We start from the raw sequence: 27,273 nt of genomic DNA, 5'->3' as shown, positions 1-27,273 counted from the left end.
CACACGCTCCCACCATCCTTCCTAGAAGCAAGTGACTATCACAGATGTTGCCCCTGTAATTTAACGGCCTTTCATACGTGCAACACACTGCCTTGGAAACCACACTACTCCTTCACTAAACGGGAAAACAATCTGAGGTGATGCCGGTTTGTTGTTGCATCGTGGAGAAAGGATATAATTGCAACCTGTAATGTCACCAAATGACTGCACAGAAAAACACGTTTTTAACACCTGAGCCTAGCACTAAATAAAAGGAATATGCAGAGCATGTGATTCTACAGCATTACATGTAGCAAACGATTGGTTCTAGGGTAACATTTTTCATCAGGTTCAGCAGTTTGTCCTGCCCTTACTATGTCCTCTTTATTCTGTCTTCTCCATCCTGTTTTCTCCTATGTTTCACCCCCTGCAATGCCAAATTCCTTTCTAATCCGTCCTTGACCCGCATTCCAATTCCCTTATCCATCGTCCCCCTGCTCTCACTTCCTCTCTCCTGTTTCTTCCCATCCTTCCCAACTCCCTGGAATCTTTCATCTAATCATAAATTCTTCCCTTCCTCACTCTCTCCCTCGCCACACCCACTTTGCCCTCTGATATGATATTCACTTCCAATATACAGGCCTCCAGCCACCCGAAGGTATGAAATGCCCTGACTCTTACTCAGTAGTAGCCCCTGTTGAGGCCCTCTTGAGGGCGTGAAGAATAGAGATTGATATTGCCATTGAATGGTGATGTTTTACAAGCTGTTTGGCTTATAGCTGAAACATAGTGGCTGAGGAATATTATATTGAAAGCATCATGAGGATATAGAAGTTTCTAAATATCTAACGGGTAATCGTTTGTTGTGCTAAGAGCAGATGAAAATGTAAAATTCCGAGCATGCTACATGTTTACATCTGACTTTAATAAAAACATAAACTAAAACATGTTGCAACTAATCCCTTTTAACTTAGCAGTTTAGTCTATACTTTTTCAATGACATTCAGGGGTCTGACTAAACTAAACCTATAAATATCATTATAATTGTTTTAATTGAAGATTGGTTTCACCGTTAACCCTCCCTTTCTTGGATTTGGTGGGGCTTCTTTTCCTCTCCCCTCAACAGCCTATGTCCCCCAATAATCCTGTTACCCAGAATCCTTAGCAAAACTCAATTTGGCAAAAAAGCTCAACACTTTTTCCTCACATTTTGGAGCTTCAAAGTTCAGGAATCTGAGGGGAGCCACAAACTTCCTTTTATCCAGCATTCCCCCTCATCTCCCAATTAAAAAAATGGTACCTCTCTTGTGTTGGTAGGCCTAGTACACATGACAGGAAATGCCCTAAAACTCTACGTGGACACATCAAAATTATCAATCACAAAACTACCTGTTTTTGCATAAGGGGGTGGGGGGGGTGTTACCTGCTATTTGAGCAGCCATCTAGGGAAACCTACCAAACCCAGACATTTCTGAAAACTTGACACCCGAGGAAGTCCAGGGAGGTGTGACTTATGTGGATCCCCTGGTGTTTTCTTACCCAGAATCCTCAACAAACCTCAAATTTAGCTAAAAAAAAAAAAAAAACTCATTTTTCCCACATTTCTGTGTTGGATCACCGCACTGGCACACATTTTCTACCACCCAATGTTCCCCTTGAGTCTCCTGGTAAAAATTATACCTCACTTGTGTAGGTGGGCCAAGTGCCTGTGACAGGGAAGAGCCATAAAACATGTCTAAATTGAGGGGGAACCAAAGCCGGTCCAAAAGGGCAGTTTATAAAAAAAAAAACATTTGTAGGCTGACAAGTGGGGCAGAATTTTTATCGTAAGGTTCCATCACAAAGATGTGAGGAAAATGTGTGATTTCAAGCAAAGTTGGGGACATTGTGGGTAGGAAAATGTTGCAGTTGCATGTGAAGTACACCACCCAGGACTCCCCAGATGTTTAGTTTTATAGATGTGTCTAGGTCTCGTAGAAAAGTGCATCCCTCACCATTCCAAGTGGGCCGATTTTGAGTTAGACAAGCTCTCATGACCCAAATATACAACCAAAACCCCAAATATTCAAATTCCTTCTTGCTTGACATTGGGATAAGATCTTCTGGTGTCTTGGGGGAGAGCTGAAAGACTGTTACCCCGTTCAGTTGGGGTGGGGGCATAACCATGTCCATATTGGTTGGTAGCCACTACCCCACCACCCCACTTTCCTTTTTTTTTTTTTTAAATTCCTTGGCATCTAGTAGGCCTTCTGCAAGCATTTATCTTCTGATCACGCTGGAAGCTGAGCTTCCAGCGTGATGGGGTGGCCTCTGATGAAGCTATCCCCTTTCCATCCCTGCCCAGGGGAGGGTTGGGAGGCCCTTGGGGGAGTGCTAGCACTTGCACTGAGTACCAGGTGCAGGACGTAATGGTTACGTCCACAGCACCCGAGCAGTGCTGCCAAGGACGTAACCGTTCCGTCCAAGGCACCCAAGGGGTTACAGCTGTAAACAAGCTTTTTTTTTCTTTCTTTTTGCAGATAATTATTTACTAAAAGTCATGGTTTTCTGTAGTGTGGAAGACAACATTGTCAGAGTTGGACTATCCATTTTATTTTTTAGGTTACCCCAACAGATAACTTTTGTTGTGGAAGTCTTTTTCTATACAGTACTTAAGTGGGCTTTGCGTCAGCCCTTTGATCATGATTGAATGGCTTTCCTCTTTATTATTTTTGTCTTGCTCTTTGAGCGTAGCCTCTTTACTGTTATTAATGGGTTGTTTAGCAAAATCCTTTTATCCTTGTTTCTCACTCCTCCTTTTAACCCCTTGGGTGCCTTGGCAGCACCGCTTGGGTGCCGAGGACATAACCATTATGTCCTACACCTGGCCCACGTGGGGAGCACTCTAGCGCTCCCCCTGTGGGCGTCCTACCCCCTACCCTGGGCAGGGATGGAAGGGGAGCTCCGCTTCCAGCATGTTCAGCAGAGAAATGCAAAGCATTAGGCAAGGGTCGCTCCCTTGGTGGCAGATTGGCCTATTTAACCCACTAGATAACAGGGATTTCTTTTTGTCAGTTACCCGCAAGTGGAGTGACCCCTTAAACAAGGGTCACTCCCCTGGAGAGCAAATTTCTTTTTAGGTCAAAAAATAATTGGGCCCTGATCTTCAATCCCCCTCCCCCATCTCGGCGGGGGTGGGGGGGAATATCTCTTCCACTATACCTAGCCTCCCCCCCCCCCCCCCAAAAAAAAATGTTTTGTTAAAAAAACAAAAAATCTTTCTTTTTTTTATAGCAAATGTGAGGTTTGCTGAGGATTCTGGGTAACCAAACACTGGGGGATCCACGCAAGTCTCACCTCACTGGGCTCCACTAGTTTTCTGAAATGTTTGGGTTTGGTAGGTTTCCCTAGATGGTTGCTGAGCTCAGGGCCAAAAACGTAGGTTTTGTTTTTGATAATTTTGATGTGTCCACGTAGTGTTTTGGGGCATTTCCTGTCATGGGCAATAGACCTGCCCACACAAGTGAGGTACCATTTTTATCAAAAGACTTTGGGAAATGCTGGCTGGAAGGAAATTTGTGGCTCCTCTTAGATTCCAGAACTTTCTATCCTCTAAATATGAGGACAAAGTATTTTTGTGGTTTGCAAAGGATTCTGGGTAACAGAACCTGGTGAGAACCCCACAAGTTACCCCATGCTAGAATCACCTAGGTGTCTAGTTTTCAAAAAAAGCACAGGTTTGTTAGGTTTCCCTAGGTGCCAGCTAAGTTAGATGCCTAAATCCACAGCTAGGCACTTTCCAAGAAACACATCAGATTTCAATGTAAAAATGTGGTGTGTCCATGTTGTGTTTCCTGCTGTGGGCATTAGGCCTACCCACACAAGTGAGGTACCATTTTTATTGAGAGACTTGGGGGAACCCAGAATAGAACAAGTGCAATTGCTCCTTCTTTCTCCATTTTTTTTTTTTCCTTCCAAATGTAAGACAGTGTGTAAAAAAAAAAAAAACGTCTATTTGAAAAATGCCCTGTAAATCACATGCTAGTATGGGGACCCCAGAATTTAGAGATGTGCAAATAACCACTGCTTCTCAACTCCTAATTGTGTGCCCATTTTGGAAATACAAAGGTTTCCTTGATACCTATTTTTCACTCTTTATATTTCACGAAATGAATTGCTGTATACCCGGTACACAATGAAAACCCATTACAAGATGCAGCTCCTTTATTGGCTCTGGGTACCTAGGGTTCTCCATGAACCTACAGGCCCTAAATATCCCAGCAACCAGAATAGTCCAGCAGACTTAATGGTATATTGCTTTAAAAAATCTGCTGTAGCTGGAAAAAGTTATAGAAGAAAACGTGGACAGAAATATCTCTTTGGTTCACCTCAATTTCAATTTTTTTTTTATTTTAGCTGTTACTTTCTGTAGGAAAACCTTGAAGAATTTACTCAAATGACCCCTTGCTGAATTTATAATTTTGTCTACTTTTCAGAAATGTTTAGCTGTCCTGGATCCAGCATTGGTTTCACACCCATTCTGTCACTAACTGGAAGGAGGCTGAAAGCACATAAAATAGTAAAAATGGGGTATATATCCCAGTAAAAAGCCAACATTTTGTTGAAAAATTTGCTTTTCGGATTAAAGTCTGCCTGTTCCTTAAAGCTGGGAAGATGGTGATTTTAGCACCGCAAACCCTTTGTTAATGACATTTTTAGGGGAAAAAAACACATGCTTTCTTCTGCAGCCCTTTTTACCCCATGTAAAAAAAAAAAAAAAAAACACAACAAAAAAAAAATCTGTATTTTGCCTAAAATCTTGGCCTCGTCCGGGGGAACCCACAACTCTGGGTACCTCTAGAATCCCTAGGATGTTGGAAAAAAGGATTCAAATTTGGCGTGGGTAGCTTATGTGGACAAAGTTATGAGGGCCTAAGCACGACCTGCCCCAAATAACCAAAAAAAGGCCTGGCAGTGAAGGGGTTAAAGCAACATTGTTTTTATTTTTAATTGCTTTTGGTACTACCCTACAGCTACACTTTGATACAGTGCTGTTCTTTCCCCTGCATAATCTTTGCTCCACCCTCCTTGCCCATGACTTTATTCATTTAAAATTATTCTTAATTGTTTTTGCAAGGGTTGTGCAGCTGTGAACTGCTTGCAGGCTACTTGGTTTTCTTTCTTGGCAATCTTCATTTTTTATGCATCACTTCAAGACTGCACCTTTGGAATAGTAAATTATGAGAAATGTTTAAAGAAAAAGATAACATGCTGCCCATTGTGCATGGGCACACTCGTATATGCATTGGGGGCAGACTTTGAAGAATATTTTGGAATGCATTCAACAAATCCACGATGGCCACCAGTGTCTGCTTATGCACTGCCAGCATCTTGTAATCTTTTATTCAAATTCTAAAATGCATTACAAAATGCTTGCCATTCATGCTTATTTCATTCTTTTTCTTAACCATTTTGGAATACTTGTCATAAACCTTGTCGTGTGCTCCAATCATGGTGCATTTTTGCAGTGTTAGGGCTGATAGTAGTTGTCTACATTTACTGAAGCAGTTTTACATCCATTTACTGTCAGGTGCCCCTTGTTCAGGCAGCAGTGTTTTACAGCATAAATCTTTTCTGGATTCCCATGCTGTGCATTATCTGTTTACAGAAAGACACCTCTGGACCCATCCTCTAGTCTTTCTCACCTCTCTCGGGGTACTTGACTACTATGTTGATACCCTGCCCCTCTCACAATACCCATAGTGATGTCTGACATACATCATAGAATTTGCTCCATATGGTCACCATCGAAAGGTTCATTTTTCTGCTGTTTGGTCAGGGAGTTAAGATCAGTGCTCCAGGACCATCAAAGTGAAATCTGAACAAGGTACCGAAAAACATCTAAATGTAAACACCATCGACAAGGCACATCGAACAAAAAGACAAAGTGCCAAAGAGTACTAAAAACACCAGCTTTGGTTTGTGTGCGAACCGATCGCATGGTCTGAGTGTACAACATGGAGGCTCAAACAGTTGAGGTAAATGGAGAACAAGCCTTTTAGATTCGTCCCCAGTTGCCAACACAAACGTGTTCAAAAGGACAATCACAGTGTCTGCAGTCTCTGCTTGCCGAAAAATGACAGTGCCGCAGACCACAGGCGGTGCACCAGTTTCAACCTAACATGAGAAGTGTGGCTCAATGGTTAGAGCGTCAGACCCTGAAGCAGAGATCTGGCTCAAGACCAGGGTTCAAGTCCCGCTTCGGCAGGTCTTGGGCTCAATTCCCCTTGACCAGATAATTCTCGCCTCGGTGCCTAATCTAATTAATGGGTCCCACTCTGCAACTCTGGGCAATAGCTTGCTTAATCTCCACAACGGCCCCAACAGCGCTTGGATGCCTGGCTTCACCCTGGGGGTGCTCAGGAGTGGGTTCCTCCCTGGGAAAAGCCAGGAGGGATTCCATAGCGGTATGAGTACAGCGCCTTGAGACCCTAACGGGTGAGTTGTGCGCTATACAAGTGCTAATTTACATTTTTTACAAGGTCAGTGAATAACACGGGTAGATACCCTCCAGCATGAGGGACACAGCAGAAACGGCTCTGTATCAGAGATACTCTGTCTTTGACATGATCACTAAGAAAACCATAAAGCAACCGAAGTGGTGGAAGGCGAAGGGTTTGCTGTCAAGGAGAGCTTTGTCTGTTTCGAAAAAGAAAGACCAAATAAGAAGCCAGATAAACGAGGGCACACAGGTCACACCGCAGAAACGCAGTGATACTGAGCTGAAGACTTTAGACTCTAAAACCTTAAACTTTCAGTGCCAAAACACTTGATGAGGGAAGGAAGATTGAGGCAGAAATGAGCCCGACTGGTCCCGGTACAAGGACTCCGTGGGAGGTAAGTTCTCGGACACCAGTTCAATGCCGAAAAGAGATTCAAATTGGAGGAAGGGAATGGAGTCTAAATAGGAGCCCAACTCCAAAGAGCAAAATGACCGAAACCCTTGATGCCTAAGAAGCGCTCAAGGTTTAGGAAAAAAAAAAAAAAAAAGCCATCTCAAAGAGAAAATTACTTAGATTTTCCATAAGAGGGATTTTGTAAGGAAATGCCTCCTTGGCGTGGTTACCCCCTGACTTTTTGCCTTTGCTGATGCTATGTTTTGAATTGAAAGTGTGCTGAGGCCTGCTAACCAGGCCCCAGCACCAGTGTTGTTTCCCTAACCTGTACTTTTGATTCCACAATTGGCACACCCTGGCATCCAGGTAAGTCCCTTGTAACTGGTACCCCTGGTACCAAGGGCCCTGATGCCAGGGAAGGTCTCTAAGGGCTGCAGCATATCTTATGCCACCCTGGTGACCCCTCACTCAGCACAAACACACTGCTTGTCAGCTTGTGTGTGCTGATGAGAACAAAACGAGTAAGTCGACATGGCACTCCCCTCAGGGTGCCATGCCAACCTCACACTGCCTATGCAGTATAGATAAGTCACCCCTCTAGTAGGCCTTACAGCCCTAAGGCAGGGTGCACTATACCATAGGTGAGGGCACCAGTACATGAGTACTGTGCCCCTACAGTGTCTAAGCCAAACCTTAGACATTGTAAGTGCAGGGTAGCCATAAGAGTATATGGTCTGGGAGTCTGTCAAACATGGGCTCCACAGCACCATAATGGCTACACTGAAAACTGGGAAGTTTGGTATCAAACTTCTCAGCGCAATAAATGCACACTGATGCCAGTGTACATTTTATTGTAAAATACACCCCAGAGGGCACCTTAGAGGTGCCCCCTGAAACCTTAACCGACTATCTGTGTAGGCTGACTGGTTCCAGCAGCCTGCCACAACCGAGACATGTTGCTGGCCCCATGGGGAGAGTGCCTTTGTCACTCTGAGGCCAATAACAAAGCCTGCACTGGGTGGAGATGCTAACACCTCCCCCAGGCAGGAGCTGTCACACCTGGCGGTGAGCCTCAAAGGCTCACCCCTTTGTGCCAGCACCGCAGGACACTCCAGCTAATGGAGTTGCCCGCCCCCTCCGGCCACGGCCCCCACTTTTGGCGGCAAGGCCGGAGAAAATAATGAGAAAAACAAGGAGTCACTGGCCAGTCAGGACAGCCCCTAAGGTGTCCTGAGCTGAAGTGACTCTAACTTTTAGAAATCCTCCAGCTTGCAGATGGAGGATTCCCCAATAGGATTAGGGATGTGACCCCCTCCCCTTGGGAGGAGGCACAAAGAGGGTGTACCCACCCTCAGGGCTAGTAGCCATTGGCTACTAACCCCCAGACCTAAACACGCCCTTAAATTTAGTATTTAAGGGCTCCCCTGAACCTAAGAATTTAGATTCCTGAAACTACAAGAAGAAGACTGCTGAGCTGAAAAACCCCTGCAGAGGAAGAACAGAAGACACCAACTGCTTTGGCCCCAGTCCTACCGGCCTGTCTCCTGCCTTCCAAAGAACCCTGCTCCAGCGACGCTTTCCAAGGGACCAGCGACCTCTGAATCCTCTGAGGACTGCCCTGCTTCGAGAAAGACCAGAAACTCCAGAGGGCAGCGGCACTGCTCCAAAAGAACTGCAACTTTGTTTCAAGGAGCAGACTTAAAGACCCCTGCAACTCCCCGCAAGAAGCGTGAGACTTGCAACACTGCACCCGGCGACCCCGACTCGACTGGTGGAGAACCAACACCTCAGGGAGGACCCTCCGGCGACTCCGAGACTGTGAGTAACCAAAGTTGTCCCCCCTGAGCCCCCACAGCGACGCCTGCAGAGGGAATCCCGAGGCTCCCCCTGACCGCGACTGCCTGAACTCCATTTCCCGACGGCTGGAAAAGACTCTGCACCCGCAGCCCCCAGCACCGAAAGGAAAGGAACGGAACTCCTGTGCAGGAGTGACCCCCAGGAGGCCCTCTCCCTTGCCCAGGTGGTGGCTACCCCGAGGAGCCCCCCCTTGCCTGCCTGCAACGCTGAAGAGATCCCTTGATGCCTCATTGATTTACATTGAAAACCCGACGCTTGTCTCTACACTGCACCCGGCCGCCCCAGTGCCGCTGAGGGTGTACTTTTTGTGTGAACTTGTGTCCCCCCCGGTGCCCTACAAAACCCCCCCTGGTCTGCCCTCCGAAGACGCGGGTACTTACCTGCTGGCAGACCGGAACCGGGGCACCCCCTTTTCTCCATTGCAGCCTATGCGTTTTGGGCACCTCTTTGACCTCTGCACCTGACCGGCCCTGAGCTGCTGGTGTGGTAACTTTGGTGTTGCTCTGAACCCCCAACGGTGGGCTACCTTGGACCCAAACCTGAGACTTGTAAGTGATTTACTTACCTGACAAAACTAACAAAAACTTACCTCCCCCAGGAACTGTGAAAATTGCACTGTCCACTTTTAAAACAGCTTATTGTGTTTTATGTAAAAAGTATACATGCTAATGTAATGATTTAAAGTTCCTGAAGTACTTACCTGCAATACCTTTCAAATGAGATATTACATGTAGAATTTGAACCTGTGGTTCTTAAAATAAACTAAGAAAATATATTTTTCTATAACAAAACCTATTGGCTGGATTTGTCTCTGAGTGTGTGTTCCTCATTTATTGCCTGTGTGTATGTACAACAAATGCTTAAAACTACTCCTTTGATAAGCCTACTGCTCGACCACACTACCACAAAATAGAGCATTAGTATTATCTCTTTTTGCCACTATCTTACCTCTAAGGGGAACCCTTGGACTCTGTGCATACTATTCCTTACTTTGAAATAGTGCATACAGAGCCAACTTCCTACAGATTTCAAATCCCGGCAGGGCCTGTGGAAGGCAAAGACCAAGAAGAGGGCCAAGTCAACCTAGAATCACTGACTACTCGTGAGAAGGACAAGAACTCTTTTCTGATGAAGAGGAAAATTATGAGCAGGCACCTTTCCAGGGTCATAGTACCATGTAAGGGCACTGCCAAGACCAGGAAATGAATACGTCTGATAAAAACATTAAGTCCTTTCCCTTGAGGCCCCAGTCCCGGACAACCACACCTTGTACAACGTGCTCATCAAAAGCGGTTGAAACTGAGTACACCTTAAAGCAGTAATGTTTCTTGTGGGAGACACGTATGGTATAACAGATAAAGAGCCAGTATCTCATGCTCTCAAGTATGCTGCACCAAGGGACTGAAGCTTTGTGAGCCAGCCTCCTGTAAAGCACGGACATCAAGAGTGGCGCTAAAAACAAAATATCCTCCCGAGACGCCAAATAAATTGAAGGCAGTGCGATAGTGTATTCCATCATCATGGCTACAGAGAGCTCATGCCTCACTTCAATTGGTTCTCCACTAGAAAAGGAGAGTAGGAGAATGGCAATGATGGAGTGAAAGAATGAGTGGCTGCTACCCAGTGAGGACAGCAAACTCAAATGCACTCCTTAACCAGTATGGTTATCAGTATTTGAAGGAGCTTGAGGAGCTAATGCAGCGCCTCTCTCCCTGACCTGTAGAAAGACAAAAACGGACTTCAACCATTGCCTATCTAAAATTGGCATTATATGCATCTGATACAGCAAGCAGATAGATGTGGACAGGCACATCCCTCAAACGTCATGCCTTATTTCACTTGTTCATATTCAAGCAGGAGATTCAGTTGTCAGCCATGAATATGGCCTTCACAAGGGAACAACTGTTTAGCTCAGCAGTAGATGACACTTTTCAGAACAAAAAAGGCTAATGATAGTGGAAAGACCATTAGGGGGTTTAAAGTGTTGAGGTTCTGTCTAGAAAGGGTCTGCACTGTTATTTCTAGCAATGGGAAGAGGTGGCTTCCAAACTAGTACCCCACACAGGCAGCAGTCGCAGCACAGAGAAGTGGGCAAATGCAGTCTCTCAGTGGAAGTTTCTGAAGCCTTTTCAAGTCAGAGCCAGGAGGGATAAGCCTGGTCCCTAAATGTTCATGGTTCACTGCCAGTTAACGTCCAAACCAAAGGCTGACAACACCAGTAGGGGCAGAATGTGGTAGTTCCTTCATGAGCGAAGGACAGCCACCTTCAAGTCGATATTAATCATCATACAACATAGATATTGTATCAGTCGCTTATAAAGGCCAAAAATAAGGAGGCCAGAACTGAGTACTCAACAAACTAGATCTTACTGCAAAAAGTGGAAGAACTCCTCAAAGAGCAGGCACTAGAATATGTGCCAAGGAAGATCAACCAGGAGTATACTTTGTCTAGTCTCAGTACCAAAACCAGACCAAATACTAAAACCTATTCTAGACTTCATAAAATCTCAGAGGTTCAAGATGACGACACTGCAGGAGGTCATCCCGCAACACAGGAATGAAGACTACTGGCCATCCTAGATCTCAATAACCTGTCAGTGAATATCAGGTAAAAAAAAGAAATCATTGGATAAGTTGTGAACCAAGTACATTATAATTTCAGTGTAATATCCTTTGGGATTAAGTGGGCACCCATAGTGCTTGCGGTGCCGAGCCATGGTAGCAGTGCATTTAGGAAGGCTGAGGATCCATGTATGTCCTTTCCTAGATGATTTGCTGGTAAAGGCGAACTCTCTCGCAATGCTAGAGAAGCATAAACACAATGCAAATTTTACAAATCTAGGGTTTTTACCAAACCTATAGAAATCTTCCCCAAAACCGTTGAAAGAAAAAGCATTCCTAGGTTGAAGATTTAATTTCAGGGATGCCGAAGCATTACTGATGGCCAGATAATCCTGGCATCGATAGAGCAAACTTCCCTATAGCAGAAGGGACAGGGAGGACTGTGGTGAATCTGATGGATATGATGGCCTCTTGCATCACATTAATTCCACATGCCGGGCTCCAAATAAGGCCAATCCTAAAGTGGCTCCAGCACCAATTATCACAAGCAGCCAAAGTTAAGAAAATCCTAGTAGTTAAAGTGCAGAAGGAAATAGAGTGGTGGGACTTGGGAACCATTGCAATAGGCAATCCTTTCAAAGAACCAGCTCCTTCTTGGCCATTACTACAGATGTGTCCCACTGGTTTGGGAGCACAGATAAGAAATCAGTCTGTTTAAACCAAGGGAAGGAGTAAAATGCATATTTGTTTTCAATTCCGGTCAGTTTTCCTGACACTGAAAATCTGTCAGGCACAGGACAAGGAGAAAACCATGCAAATACAGACACACAACACAACAACAGTGTTTTACTTCTGCAAACGGAGGGTTATGGTCACAAGTGCCTTCCTGGGTAGCCTGGGACATTTTGAAATGGGCTATACAAAGTCCTGTAACCCTAATGGCCAAACACCTACCAGGTGTATAAAACATATAGGTCGACAGGCTAAACAGGCAAGCAAGAGGGTCATGTGATTCAGAGCTAAAACAAATGGTAGAAAGGGTCTTCCAGAAGTGGTGTATGCCAGAAATGGACATATTTGCAGCCCAAAAAAAGTGACATGCCGAAAGTCGTTTGCCTAGGTACCACTAGGTACCACCACCACCACCTGTCCCAAATAAATGCCTGATCAATAGAAATGCCAGGTAATGTGCACATACTTTTCCTGAGTATTAAACAAGTGCAGATCGTCATCCATGACCCTGATCCTAATCAAGATGATGAGACTTCGAACTGCTTAGGGCCATTCAACAGTATATGAAGGACATATTTGCCATCTGGAACTAGCCAGCCCCAGCCTACCTGCTTGGTACCGGAGGACGTAACAGTTTGGCAATCTTGGCCTCACTAAGAGGAGCTAGAAGGCCAGCTACACAGACATGCAATCCTGCAAAGTTGGGCAAGTTTGTCCACTATTGCGGCAGGGAGGAATTCAGACAATCAGAGGACACTAGAGTCATTAGGTTCCTAACTCACTTGCTGGATAGTATAAATAATGTAGACACGGTTAGTACTGGGAGAGAAATCACAAGCTTGCTGTACAAGGAAAGAGGTAGCAAGACTTGCATTCTTAGCGAATATTTGCATTAATGACATCTGTATGGCACCTACTTGGTCATCTGTGCATACTTTCGCCAAACACTTATCGGGTGGGACAAAATTTTATAGCACAAACCTATTTCAGCCCAACATGCCAAAGGAGAATAATACTGTTATAAAATCAATGCACAACATATGAATAAAGAGAAGATTGACCCTGTAAAACAAAATGGTTACCTTTGGGAATAGTTTTGCAGCGTATCTGGATTCACATGTGACGCTGTCACGTTCCAGAAATGAGGTTGTTGTACATGCTAGAAGGGGAGGGGGAAAAAATACCAGAAGCCCATGAAGGATAAAAAAAGAAAGAAAAATCTAAAGATGGCGACCATGCAAAAGGAATTCAGAGGGGTATGTCTGACAGGCCAAATAACTGGATGTTGGAATATTGATCATGAATTTAGGAAATTACTCAAGCTATGAACCTACTCTTATAGGTAAGGTACCATAGTTCTCTTTGCAGTTTTAGTATACTTGTTTTAACATTTTGATTAGGTTTCTACAACAGTGTTTTGAATTTCCAGTTTGTAATGGGAAGCAACTGTTTTATCAGGTTTTTGTGGATCATGTGCAAGACTTTGGTTGCTTAAGTGTGGTCATCTGTTCTGCATTCTTCACATCATTTCATACATTCTCATTTTCTGTCTTTTTTTTCCACTGCAACTGCATGAGAAGCAAACTGTAAAAAAAATTCCTTGATTTCTTTTCTCTGGAGTAGATATTTTTCAATTCTTTTCTCCATTTCATCAGTCTCCTAAAAGGTTTGGATTGAGATGTTCCTTTGAACAGTGACATTTCCTCTTCCCTCTGTAATGATGGTGCTTCCTCTGTATTGCTTCCCTAGTTTTAGATTCAATATTAATTTAGCTAAGTACTTCTTGGCGAAAGGCCCTGTTAAGTTACACACAGGGTCTTTATTTGCTGAAAATTTAGAGCGATCGTGTCACTCATCCCTTGGTATTTAGGATTTCTCTTCTCCATTTTATATGTTTAGTACCCACCTGCTGGTGTTTGTATTCCATTCTCCAGTTTGGGTTACAGTTTGAAGACCGCCATTTTCCTCCTTGTTTTCCCATTCAACATCTTTACACTTCGTCAGTGATAGCCCACCATTATCAGACCTCTATAATTCTTGATTAAAATAGATGAGTGAAATGGATGAGCTGCATCTTGATTAATCCTTCACTTTTTGTCGACAATATCCGGCCTTAAATTAAAGACCGATGCTCCTTTTTTTGTTTTTTTTTGTTTTTTGCTTTAATATTATTTTTCCAGATAGTGTTGATGTGTTGTATTCATTCTCTTTGCTCTGTGTATCCTAAATGCATGCATTTTATAGTTTTCTCATCACTATCAACATCTCATATGCCGACGATACCCAGCTGATCCTCTCCCTCACCAAGGACTCCGCCTACTTCCACAAAGGAATGAAGGCCATCACCGAATGGATGAAGAGCAGCTGCCTCAAACTCAATTTGGACAAGACGGAAGTCCTTGTCTTCAGCTCCACCCCCTCCGCATGGGATGACTCCTGGTGGCCTGCTACTCTCGGAACCGCTCCGACTCCCACTGACCACGCACGCAACCTAGGATTCATCTTGGACTCCTCACTATCCATGACCCAGCAAGTCAATGCCATCTCCTCCTCCTGCTTCCACACCCTCCGCCTGCTCCGAAAGATCTACAAATGGACACCCACTGAAACCAGAAGAACAGTCACCCAAGCCCTCGTAAGCAGCAAACTGGACTACAGCAATGCCCTCTAAGCAGGAACCACAGCCAAACTCCAGAAGAGGCTGCAACGCATCCAGAACGCCTCCACACGCCTCATCCTGGACACTGGCTCCCAGTCAACAAGAGAATCTCCTTCAAACTCCTCATGCTCACAAAGCACTGCACAACACTGGACCAGAATACCTCAACAAGCTACTCTCCTTCTACACCCCGACCCGGCATCTCCGCTGACCTCGCCCTCGTTATAATAATAATAACTTTATTCAGTATGAAAAAATTCATCCATTACAATAAATATTCTCCAATACATTTGTTAAAAATAGCAATAAAACCATAAATAATAACACCCATCAGGAATAAAAAACATGTATAACCACATACATAGAAGCAATAAAATAGAAAATTCATTCTAAAAACTCCACATTATTACGCCAAGTAATAACTCCCTTCAGGAATGATCCCGGCCCCTTCCACACAAATACATCTGAGGGCATCTGCAACCACATAAAAGCAGGACGATATTGCACAAAACCCTTGGGCCTTAAAAGAGGTAATAAAAAACGAGTTCTGAATGGTGCATAAAAAACACAAAACAAAGTAAAATGGGGCAAGGTCTGTTGGGACACCCTATCACAGGGGCAGGGTCTAGTACATTTGTCCCCATACTGACCTAACGGGAAACACAGATTACTTCTGATGATTCCCAAGCGGAAACGGGTTATGAGAGACCTTTCCCTCACATCCTTTATCTCTAAGAGATAGCGCTCAGGACCTACCCACATCTTTAGCATAATGAAATCCCTGATCGTTTTTTTTTCTTCTTTTTTTTTTTTTTTTCCCTAAGGCCTTTCCCTCCCTCCTGTTCTTCTGGATTCTTAAATTCTCCTTAACCCATTTCTTGTCACAGCTAATCAGGCCTTCGGATGATCAACCAGTTCAGGCCACCCCAGATCACGAGCCAACTTTATGTGCATCAACCAGGGAATATTCTTTGCATTATCACAAGCCAGACAATCCTTTAAAATATCCCTATTCAGAGTGGCATGTTCGTTAGTCCAAATTGAGATCCATAGCAGAAGTGGAGCCAACTGAATAGTGTCCTTCACAAACTCCAGCTCCAGTTCCAAATGGAGGCTAAAACCAGGGATATTTTGTCCAACTCCCAATAGCCTTCTACAGAACCGATTTTCTTCCACTGTGAGGGCTCGGGAGTCCCTATACCCCCAAAGTGCAGCACCATACAGTGAGACATTTCCTCCTATAAATTTCAAGCAAAGGCTTGATAGGTTTACTGCCTACCCTTACAGCAAGGTCAAAGGTCACGCCAACAGCTGCATGAAAAAGTGCACCCCTTCTGGCAATACAAGGTTTCCAAGATCCTTTCTCATCAAAAATAATCCCTAGGTATGGAAACTCATGGAACCTGCTAATAATTTGATCCTCCACCTTTAGCTCCCCCACCCTACTCAAGGGTCTTCCACACACCATAAAATGAGATTTCTTAAAATTGACCTCTAAATCCAAAGCTGACATAAAGGAGGTATAAGCTCTAACTATTTCCCGGAGACCATTCATGGTACGGGCCATGAGGACTGCGTCATCCGCGTACGTCAGCACAGGGATATCCGTACCATTCACCTTTTGGAACATCCCTACAATGTTTCATCAGAAAATCAGACAGTCCATTTGTATATAGAAGGAACAAAGTAGGAGCCAGAACACACCCCTGGCGCACACCCCTTGAAAGCTTAAAGGCCTCTGAGCATTCCCCATTCGACCCCACCCTCACATTTGCAACCGTCCCAGAATGTAGATATCTGAGCAACTCTACAATATTAGGATCCAGCCCTAGCTGATTTAATCTTTCCCATAATATAGACCGGATCACCTTATCGAAGGCACAGCTAAGATCCATAAAAGCAAGATAGAGCGTACCTTTCCTGGCATGCGTGTATTTGCCGATCAGCATCAATAAGTTGAGACATTGATCTTGAGTGCCAAGGCCTTCCCTAAAACCATACTGGTCCCAGCTTAAGATATCATTCCCTACCATCCAGGACTCCAGGCGCCTTAAAATAATCCGTCCCAGAATCTTCGCCGAAGAGTCCAGTAGAGAAATAGGGCGGTAGGACTTAGGATCATTTTGGTCGCCCTTTTTAAACACTGGGACAATACATGCCAGTCTCCAAGAGGCAGGGGTACCCACAGTAACTGCTGCATTAAGGAGATTTAAGAGAACAGGTGCCCATTACTGGGGGTTCGCTTTATACAAGTCCATAGGGATCGAATGCGGGCCCGGAGCTTTATTGCTCGCACTACACTGTATCGCATCCATAACCTCCTGAAGCGAAAACCTAATTGCTAGGTTGGGAGCCATCTCATACTCGTTCTCCCGTTTTTTTTTTTTTTTTTTTTTTTAGGGGAGAACCCTCAAATACTACAAAAGTAAGCAACCCATGCTTCCGGGGCGATGTTACAGCCAAGGCCCTCAGATGTATCTGTTCCAAAGGAACCTCTATTTACCACTTTCCAGAACAGGCCAAGATCCTTCAGAGCTATGGCACGTTCTAACTCTTCCCAGGCTTTATCTTTAAGTTTTATCTTACTATCCCTCAAGGCCCTCTTATATTTAAATCTAGCTTATTTTACGAGGACCCAATCTCTAGGATATTTCTTAGTAGCCATCTTCAGGTTTGCCCTTGCAACATAGCAGGTCTTATCATACCAACCACAATTACGTTTGCTAGGTAGGCTGCCTACTGGAAAAAAAGGCAGTCTCTCACTGCTGCATTTACTACTGTTGTTGCATTCATAACAGGCTTAGGATTAGGAGCCTCTATCAAGTGTGTCCATAAATATATGTAAATTTTCCCCCACCACCCTTTCTACAACTTTTAGGGAATCCACTTGCTTCCACCCAAGCCGCCTACCTGGTCCTTTATCTCCACTGCTACCGGCCTACCTCGTCCTAATTTGTGTAGGGCCCCAGGGAGTTTAAAGGATACTATAAGGGGATTATGATCACTGAAACTCTCACCCATCCAATTCTTCTGTCAAACAAAATATCATTGAAATCCTTGCATGAGAAATCACAGTTCTTACTCAACCAATATCCAGCCTTATTTGTGAGTTGGGCCGTGGACTCAGTTACCCCGGGGGCAAGAGCAGGTACATTCGTCAACACCACCACATAAGGGGCACAAGCTGGGGGGAGATCCAAACAGGTCAATGCAGGCCTGGCCGTCGGGAAAATCAGATTATTATTCCCAACCAGCTGTTGGTCAGCCCCCCCCCCCCCCCGTTACCACAAATTCAGGATCAGGCTGCCTACTACAGCTAGGCCTATTGATAATCCTATCCGCCCTTAATATAGAAGTCAGTGCAGCCAAGTTAGTCCAAGTCCAGTTAACGGTCCTCTTTTCCTGCCCATTTAAAAAAGATTTGAATAACGAATGAAACAGAACAAATTAAAATAAAAATTAGAAATATTAAAAGCCCACAAGAACCACTAAAAAAACCCCTCGTAACCGCCCACGCGTCCGCAGAACTACAACCGGTGGTAGATCATTTTCGCTCCTCGCCGCCAAAACGTGGAACACTCTTCCCACACACCTGTACCAGACCAAAGACCTCCTTACCTTCAGGAAACTTCTCAAGACCTGGCTGTTTGAGCAGTAGCAGCACCAACCCCCCCCCCCCTCACCTTCTCCCCAGCACCTTGAGACCCTCACGGGTGAGTGGTGCGCTTTACAGATCCCTGATTGTTGTTTGTAGATCTCTACCATATCAAGCTCCTATTTTGTGCACTTAAAAATAAATTGAATCTTTTTATATATTTATATATTTTTTGTTTACTCTCCATGTCAATTAGCACTCTGTTTTAATTTTTGCCCTGGAATCCCTCTTTGGTTGGCATAGTAATGCATTAAAGCAGTGGGACAAACTGAGTAAACCAAAGGTGGTACTCTCCTACAGGAGCGCTCCCTTAATCGTCTCTTTGCTGCTATAGTTTGCCCAGACAACACTCAAAAAGGGAACTATTTGGACCCTCCTCCCTTGCTTGGATATGCCTCCTTTGCTGTTGACCAATGGCAAGAGTCAGGGTCACTGGCACCCTCTGTGGGGAATTTGACCTGGGTAGAGGGACCTGCCAGGCCTGTCCCTTGTATCCCTTATTAATGGCAGTGGCACTTGGAGCCATTGGCAAACAGGCTCGGGGCCGGCGGATGCATTATTGAGAGGACTCTGATGGGACAGAGACTTTAGATGTCTCCTTTTATGCTGATGATCTCCTACTCTATCTTGCAGACCAGGACTACTGCCACCCGAAAATTATTACGATCTTTGAGGTTTTGGCACATTCTAGGGTATTTGGATCAACTGGAGGAAATCGGTAATGCATCCCCTCATATCATGACACCCAGGAGCAGGGTTGTCCAACTCATTGATCTGGCAGAAGAGATTTACTTACCTAGCAGCTGTTCTACAAGAGTAACCTGGGCCTGGTACTGGCAAATGTCTGCCAAGATGTGGCGCCACCTCCCCTCTCACTACAGGGGAGGGCTGCACTATGCAAAATAAACCTCCTTAATTTTCTTTGCATTCTACAAAAAATGTACCATTCTTAGAGGTAGATGCTGTAGGTAGAACCCTGCTTTGGCTCCCCTAGGCCACCCTCACTACCCTTGTAGTGTAGCCATTTTTAATGTAGCTTTTTGCGCGTTTGCTTAAAGTATTAGGCCTCTGTGTACTTTGCCCTAGATGCATTTTATTTAGCCTCGCACTGTTATTTTACATTAACTGGTTTCACGGTCTTGTTTTATTTTCTTCTATCACACTGTTTGAGAACTCCAGTGCTGAAGTAAGCTAAACAATACATTCTTGCTCGCTCTGTGCTTCAGTCAAGGATACAGTCTGGTACATTGCCAATTGACGTGGTAGAAGTTTAGTCTTTAGGGTTCGTAGAAAGTACACATTCTTCCGTAGGGACGTTTCTTAGAACACCGGCGTGTTATAAAAACACTTCCTAGTCCTGGTACACGTAAGAGGGAGATTCCGACCAGGAACCCACAAATAGACGCTGACTGCCCTGTTGCAGATGCTGATCCTGATCACAGGCCTTTGCTCAGGTATGAGGGTCGATGTCCTCCCGGGGGAACCTGAAAGGCAGGCTTAGAGCTTAACATTCTGTGCTCAAAATAGAACTTAGAAGAGAGAACGTAATCTAGTTGCACTATGATAGCGTTATTCTTATGTTTCACTCTCCTCGTTACTATTTCAATCCTACTGTGTTGTATGGTTCTGGTTATTGCGGCTCACGCCTTGTTATCTAAAATGCAGTTGTTTTATTAAACCAATCTTTAAAACTCAAACTGCTTTTGTCATATATATATGAGACCACATTGTGTATGAGAAAACTAGTTGGGATCTGAGTGACCACGACTTCCCTGGGAAGCACTAAGATGTCATGCACTCAGCTGCCCAATTGTCTCTTCCCTTTGGGAGAGATGAGGCACTGCTAGTTAGCCGGAGCTCAACCCGGATTTGGGGTGACAAGGGTCCTTCTCTGTGAGTTAAACTTAGTCCCCCACACTGAACGATCTTTCAGCCCAAAAATCCAGTAGTCTCATTAGGATAATGAGAGCCTACGCAACACCCTGACCAGAAGAGGGGGAACCTTGTGAAGGCAGCCAGTACCTCGAATTTGGAATGCTTTAAGGAAGAGGTAGTAAGATACTAAAATACATTCTGTTCCAGTTGTGTAATAATACCAGGGTTGATATTATCGCCTCAACTTTAATTTCTCTTAAGTTGATCTCTTGGTTCTGGGATATAGAAGTCCAAACCGAAAGAGGCTTCCCAGATGTAGGAGTCTCTGATCCCGGGAACAAGAGCTAATGTTAAAATACAGCATACTGCAAAGATGTATATCTTTCTATTTACAACAATTGATAGTTCACATGAAAATGCATTAAACTGAAACTCATTTTAAAATTAAATGTCTGTTGTTGCTAAAAATGTATTTTCTCCTTTCTTTCCCTGTGTACTTTTGATATTGCAAGGCCTGCCTGCTTTAAATTTTCATTTATTTTTAAACGCTTGTTTCTCTTCCTGACAGCCCTAATAAGTCAATGGCAGCAAGAATCGAAGGAAAAGGTGATCTCCCTTCTACTGTCACACCTGCCATTGCTTCAGCCTGGAAACACAGAAGCCAAGTCAGAGTACATGAAACTGCTGCAGAAGGTGCTTGGGTACTCCATCGAGAGCAACCTCTTCACAGAGGAAAGCCGGCAGCTGCTGTCATATGCCCTAATCCACCCTGCAACCACTTTAGAAGACCGCAACTCCTTGGCTCTCTGGCTCAACCACCTAGATGAACGACTGTCCAGCAATTACATGAGTCAGAGCAGGAGTAGAACGGACTCAATTTATCACCCCCGTCAAGGTTCTGACGAATGGCAAAGTGACACCAGCCTTGGAGAGGCTGTACACAGCTGGCAGGAAAAGCTTCCCCGGGAAAATGGACACTTGTCATTTCATTCATCTATGTCTGTGCCAACTACCATCAACAGTGTGGGCAGCAGCACCAATGCAGGTGAGGTTTTTCAGGTATTGTGAGCATATTAGAATCCGCTTTCCAGAATTATCAATGCAACACTTACGTCCTGCACTTTATTGGCACACTTAAGTCCTCAAAGACATCAAAATGTTTTGTTACTTAAAAAAAGCTTCATTATTTCTTCTTCATTGTCTGCATTTAAAAACGAAGCAGTTTGAGTCTATTGCAAGGTCATTCTTACGGTCTGGTTTGACCACAGCTGTTTCAAGACATTTTAGTGAGAATCCCTGAAGGAGCTTTGCCTACGCCCAGATGTTGTGAGGCGGGACTACATGTTTTGATTGGGGAGAAGTTGTGTGCTTTCACAAATAATTGCTTGCCCTCCACGCAGCTGTGATCATTTTATTTATCCAGATGGCAGATTTAACTTTCAGGGACGGACACACATGACATGGTAATGCAGTAAAAGTGTTTTAGATAAATAGTTTGATGTTACTTTCTCTGGCAGCAGCACATATGGGGAGGAGGGCAGTTATTAACCTGTATAGGTTTTTAGGTCTGGCTTGATATTACAACAGTCACCTAACCCTTGTAACCTACACTAATATTATTCTATGGCTCTTTGCCACAAATATATATTAATTTCAGTGTTATTTATTTCTAATGCTTCACATAACTTTTTAACATTCATTTAAAGCCAGACCTATTGACATTGCCAATGCTTGTTTTACTCCTGTTGGTAGTCTGCCCAGTCTATTAGAATATATTGTTCACTGATATTGGGTATTATTAAAATATATTGTTACATGCCACTACATTGTTTAATACTCTTCTTGCCCTGAGGTGCAGCACACGGAGTAGGTGGGATCGGATCCCACAATTGCAGGCAGTGTTTGCTGTTGGAGTGTGACTGTGACATGGCTTCTACATTGTAGAAAGGTATAGATTCAACTAGATTTCAACTAGATTGCATTAGTTAAGGACTAAACTTGTATAGCCGTGCCTCTCGTTTTGCAGCATGAAATTGTCTGAACTGCTGGGTTCACTCTGTTCTCACCATCTGAAGTGTCGGCAAGGGGGCAGGGAGTCTCTTAAACACTGTATTCCAGTGAATAATTAAACAATGCATGGTTTCATTACCCAGAATATCCATTTCTAGTTTAGAGTTTAAGGCACAAGGGACAGAAACAAGAATAAATGTTAAGAAATTGAACTTCATTTTGCTATTTTAGTATCAGCCTTCTTTAACAGTAAATCCTGATCATGCATGGGTTGAAACTTATTTTATGGCTATAGCATATGATGTGCATCATCTGACCTTCCCAGACAGTGTTTGCCTTACCTTAGGGCAACCTAGCCATCATTCAAAACCTCTATAGCCAAGGTGATGCCCCTATCTGTTGATAGATTCTGGAATAGTAATTTCCATTCTTAGATCTTCTAAAACTGTACAGTGATCGCATTCAGTCATTAGGAGAACTGAGCTTCCAATCTATTCTGGCCATCAATACTTGTATTTTGGATTCTAATTGCTCGAGAGGATGATGTACTGTGCTTCTATCTAGATTAGTCTAAATCTGTATGTACAAATTTAATAATAAAATACAGTTGTGACTTATTTGTTTTTAAATCAAATTGCTCAGACTAGCATGTGGAATGTTGATGCTTTATGAAATAACTAGAATATGGCATTTAATTTAAAACCTTGTTTCTAAACTTACTCTCTTAGAAACTATCCTTACTTTTGTTCATTCTTTAAAGAATGTGGGCACTCATGTCCTTGAGGGTGTTGTCTTGTCACATAGTTATTGGCTGTGCTCTTATTGCTTTTAACTTGTGTGATGATGTTGCTGTTATTTTGATCCTGTGAGTAATAGGATTGTGTTCTCCTAGTGGCAAAGATAAGCCCAGCAGTACCCTCTAGGGGCTACATATATAATTATACTTCTTTTTTCTTCCTGACAATCTGTTTTCATTTCGTTAGGCCCTCTAGGGGCTGCCTATATGGTTGCATGACCTTGTTTCTTACAAATGCTATTTCAAATATGGTGTCCTCTAGGGGCTTTTCTGAGCATTACTGTCAAGATATTACAATATTTGCTGCACTCAGGGAAACTCCGTTTCCCCCGTGATGCTTTGCTGGGCATTTAAAAAAAACATTTTTGCCCATAACTCAGCCAGTGGTGTTCCTAGGACAATAGGACTACCATCAAAACGTTCAGCACCACTCACTTTTAGTCTAAGTGATTTCTGGGTCCCCACACTAGGTTTGGGGGTGGGGTCGAGGTTGTTGTAACCACTCCCACCATTCAATGTCTTTTTAAGCTCTCTCATGGCTGTAACCTTTATTTTATAGCTGTGAGTAGTTCGAATTTTAAGGGCCTTCTTTGCAGTAGGGCTCCTAGGCCTCGATGTGTAAGGCACTACGCCCTCTAGGGGCTACATATGATTACACTGTATTACTTTCTGCTGTTCTGTTTTCATGTCGTTGTGCCCACTTGGACCTGACTATATGGTTACATGACCATGTTTTTTTCCCAATTGCTGTTTTTATTGTGGTGCCCTCAGAGGGCTGACTAAATGGCTACATACATGATCATGTTTCATGCAAATGCTTTTTTTTTATTAAGGTATCCTCTAGGGGCTCTTCTGAGCATTACACAGTGAAAACACGAAGAAGGTAAATGGAAGTGGTTTATGCAGGAAAGTACCCCTTTTGGCATGGTTATCCCCCCCCCCCCCCCCACCCCACCCCCTTTTGCCTGATATCTGGTGCTAGCTTTACTGAGTATGTGCTGGGATCCTGCTAACCAGGCACCAGCACCTGTGTTCTTTCTCCAAACTGTACCATTGCTTCCACAATTGGCACACCCTGGCACACAGCTAAGTCCCTTGTAAAAGATACCAGTGGTACAAAGGCCCTGTGACCAAAAACCCTACGACAAGAAAACATCCTGCAGGACCAACGACGTCTACAAACCCCCCTCAGAGGACAGCCTGCCTTCCCTAAAGACCAGATCTCCCGAGGACAGCGGCCCGGTCCACAAAGAAACTTCCAAGGACTCCAGAGCCCTCTGGATCCGCGAGTACTGCCCGCTCTGCACCCATAGCCCATGTCCCACCTGACCAGAGAGAGCCCCAGGCGATTCAGACCTAGAGTCCACCATGGGTTGACACCTCCTGGCTACCATGCCTGCAGCCTGAATCCAGAAGGTACCCCTGCACTGGCAGCCCTCTGGTCTTGGAGAACCCAGCCAATGGTCCATCGACATGAAGGGGAGCCTCAACATAACTGTCTAGCAGTTGTTCTTCTTTAGCCGACCCCCTGGACCAAGTCTGCAGCCTCTATGTGAACCCGGAGTTCCTCATAGGAAAGCATTGGGCCTCCGATGCTGTGTTTGCACCCTGCACCTGGCTGTCCCTGTGCTGCTGAGGGTGTGTGTTTGGTGCTGACCTGTGCCCCATACTCCCCCCACCCCCCCTCTCCGGTGCTGATCTAAACTCCCCAGGGCCCATTCCCATAGGCCGCGAGTACTTACTTGCACACCGTTAACTTCCGAGTGCCCCACATTCTCCGTAGGATTCCATTGGGCGCCCAACACCAACTTTGACCTTTGCAACCGCCCTGCATTGCTGGTGGTGCACTCTTGGTATCTTCCTAAACTCTGCCCTGTGGACACCTTAAACTCTGAAGCCTGGTACCGTAAGTCTAGTTCTTATCTGTAAACTGGATTGCATTGCCTTCAATGAAAATTGCATTGTCTATTTTTGATATTTGAAAAGTATTACTTACCTGAAAACTGTTTTAGCTGTGAATTACAAAGTGCATTTGATACTTGAAAGTGATACATTCTCGAAACTGTACTTGCCTGCAACAAAGATCCTTTTGGTTCTAGAAATAAAGTAACTAACAATATATATATTTTTTTGATAAATACAATATTGGATTGGAATTAGTCATTGTGTGCCTTATGTCTTGACTGCATGTGTACAACAAATGCTTAGCATTACTCTCTGATAAGGTTACCTGTTCCACACACTACCACAAAAGCGCATTAGTATCTACTTTAGTCTTTGAAGTCTCTGGTGATCCACTGGAGTCGGTGCACTATATCTTACTTTGGTATCGTATAGACCGAGCCAGCTTCCTACACTTTAGTTAAATGCAGGGCCACTAGAATTTTGTGGCAGAGAGGACCAAATTATGTGGCTGGAAAAGTCCATTTATGTGTTTACCGGGCCAATAGCTGTAACTCAAGCAAATGTGTGACCTATTGCATTGCAAATGCTTGTTACTGTAGCATTCGTGAGGCAGTTTTCTAGTGACTGGACATAGAGCTTTATCAGGGTTTCACTTAACTCTTGTCAGTCACTATTTTTTATGTTGTGCGTAAGCGTACGGCCTCTTGTATTCTTATGACACAAAGCGATTTCTTTTGTTGGTTGCAGTGTACTTTAAGGATCCTTGCTCACAAGTGGTCAGTTCTGCCTCTGTCACTCCTTTTTCTCTTTCAGAGCAGGGACCAACTACTGTATAATTCCACCTTTTTCTTTATTTGTTGCCTTGATGGTCTATTTTATTATTTCTTTAACATCAGAGCGTTGCACACTTTATGGCTGGCGCTTCATCTTCATCATGCTGGCTGCTTCGGGAAGCTGCGCAACTTGTTCCACCTGGATCGCTCTCTAGTGCTTTACATAGCTTTCAGATTACGTTGCACAAGGTTGATTTCAGTTATTTAGTTTTTTGGTTGTTACTTGCCCATGTTGTCTTGAGTTCAGCCTTCCCGGTGCTGCTTTCAGCTGACCCACCCACTTATGGTTGTTTTAACCCTCCTGGTCTTCCTGTCTAGTGTTGAACCAAGGCAGATATCCTTCCTGGCTGCTTCTGCTCTCTGCCTTCCAATATAATGCATTAGCTGCTCTCTGCTCTCCCAATCATTGCAGTCTATGAAGCTGGACCACCGGACAAGATGAACAGGAATGCCCGTATCCTCTGCCAAGATGGAGTGTGCGGTTGGGCTTTTAAAGTGAGTGGGACTGCTTGCGGGCAATCCTTTCCAATTAAAGCACTACTCTGAAACAAAAAAAAACAGCTGTTTGCCACTTTTACAAATTCGGACACAGCATTCACGTTTGACGTTGTTTTTTTATACAGTGATCTGAAAGTTCGTCACTTTTAGAAGTAGGACACAGTTTGCTTTGCAGATTTAACTTTGTTTGTTTGTACATTTCTCCTTCAGGATGCACCTTGTTGAAGTCAACAAATACGTCGACCAAAAAAAAAAAAAAAAAGCTAAACAAGCACTTGCAATGCAATAGGTCTTGCATTTGCGAAGGTTAGAGTTATTGGCATTGTAAATGCCTATGTGGCAAAAAAGTCCAGTTATGCATTTACGCCAGTAGCTTTATCTTTCGCGAACGCAAGATCTTTTGCATTGCAAATGCTTGTTTTTTATTTTATTTTTAGTTGTAGTTGTAATACATGGTTTCTATTTATGGTATCAAACAGGTGATAGTTTTCTTGTGACCACTTAAAGTGATTCTTTATTGTCACTATTTCAGCACCATGTTCATTTTGAAGCTTTGAATGTTTTTTTTTTCTTACTGTGTCCACAGTCTGGAGGCCACTATTCTCCTTGGACTCTAGTTCTTATTTTTCTTTTCTCGCTCTCCAGTACTGTTTTCTTTGCCATGTTTCTCAAATCCTCAGGCTTTCATTTTCACATCCGGACTCATAGCCTCCTTTCACCACAAGTGTGAATATCTGGTTTGCTGCTACTGGAGCTCAGTGCGATGTTTTCAAGTCTTACATTGCACAATTTCCTCCTCCAGTGATGGCAGCCAGCCTTATTTTGCGGCACAACTTTCAAAGTTGATAGTGTAATTGTTTTTAGTATACTGTCTAACATTTGACTTTTTCAGTATGTGAAAACCACTTATTTGACCACTCCTTTCTGACCCTATATTTTAAGTAAATATGATGTAGGATAGTCTCACAATAGGTCTGTTTTATTCTATATTTTATTCACATATACAACTGGGACAATACTTGCCTGATGGATGCATG

At 43.9% G+C, this 27,273-nt stretch overlaps 1 protein-coding gene across 4 annotated transcripts in view; it reads left to right on the top strand.

Annotated features, from left to right (window-relative positions):
• SAMD4B (sterile alpha motif domain containing 4B) overlaps positions 1 to 27,273 on the top strand; it is an 870,829-nt gene that overhangs the window by 133,565 nt on the left and 709,991 nt on the right. For all 4 annotated transcript variants that reach the window (XM_069206928.1, XM_069206927.1, XM_069206926.1 and 1 more), the window contains exon 3: positions 20,763 to 21,239. In XM_069206928.1, the coding sequence (XP_069063029.1) occupies positions 20,763 to 21,239 (477 nt within the window). The remainder of the gene's footprint in view (positions 1 to 20,762; positions 21,240 to 27,273) is intronic.

Source organism: Pleurodeles waltl, chromosome 9 (assembly GCF_031143425.1).
Source record: "Pleurodeles waltl isolate 20211129_DDA chromosome 9, aPleWal1.hap1.20221129, whole genome shotgun sequence".
Taxonomy (NCBI): Eukaryota; Metazoa; Chordata; class Amphibia; order Caudata; family Salamandridae; genus Pleurodeles; species Pleurodeles waltl.
The sequence above is the reverse complement of the archived record's forward strand: the minus strand, read 5'-3'. Positions and strand labels throughout refer to the sequence as shown.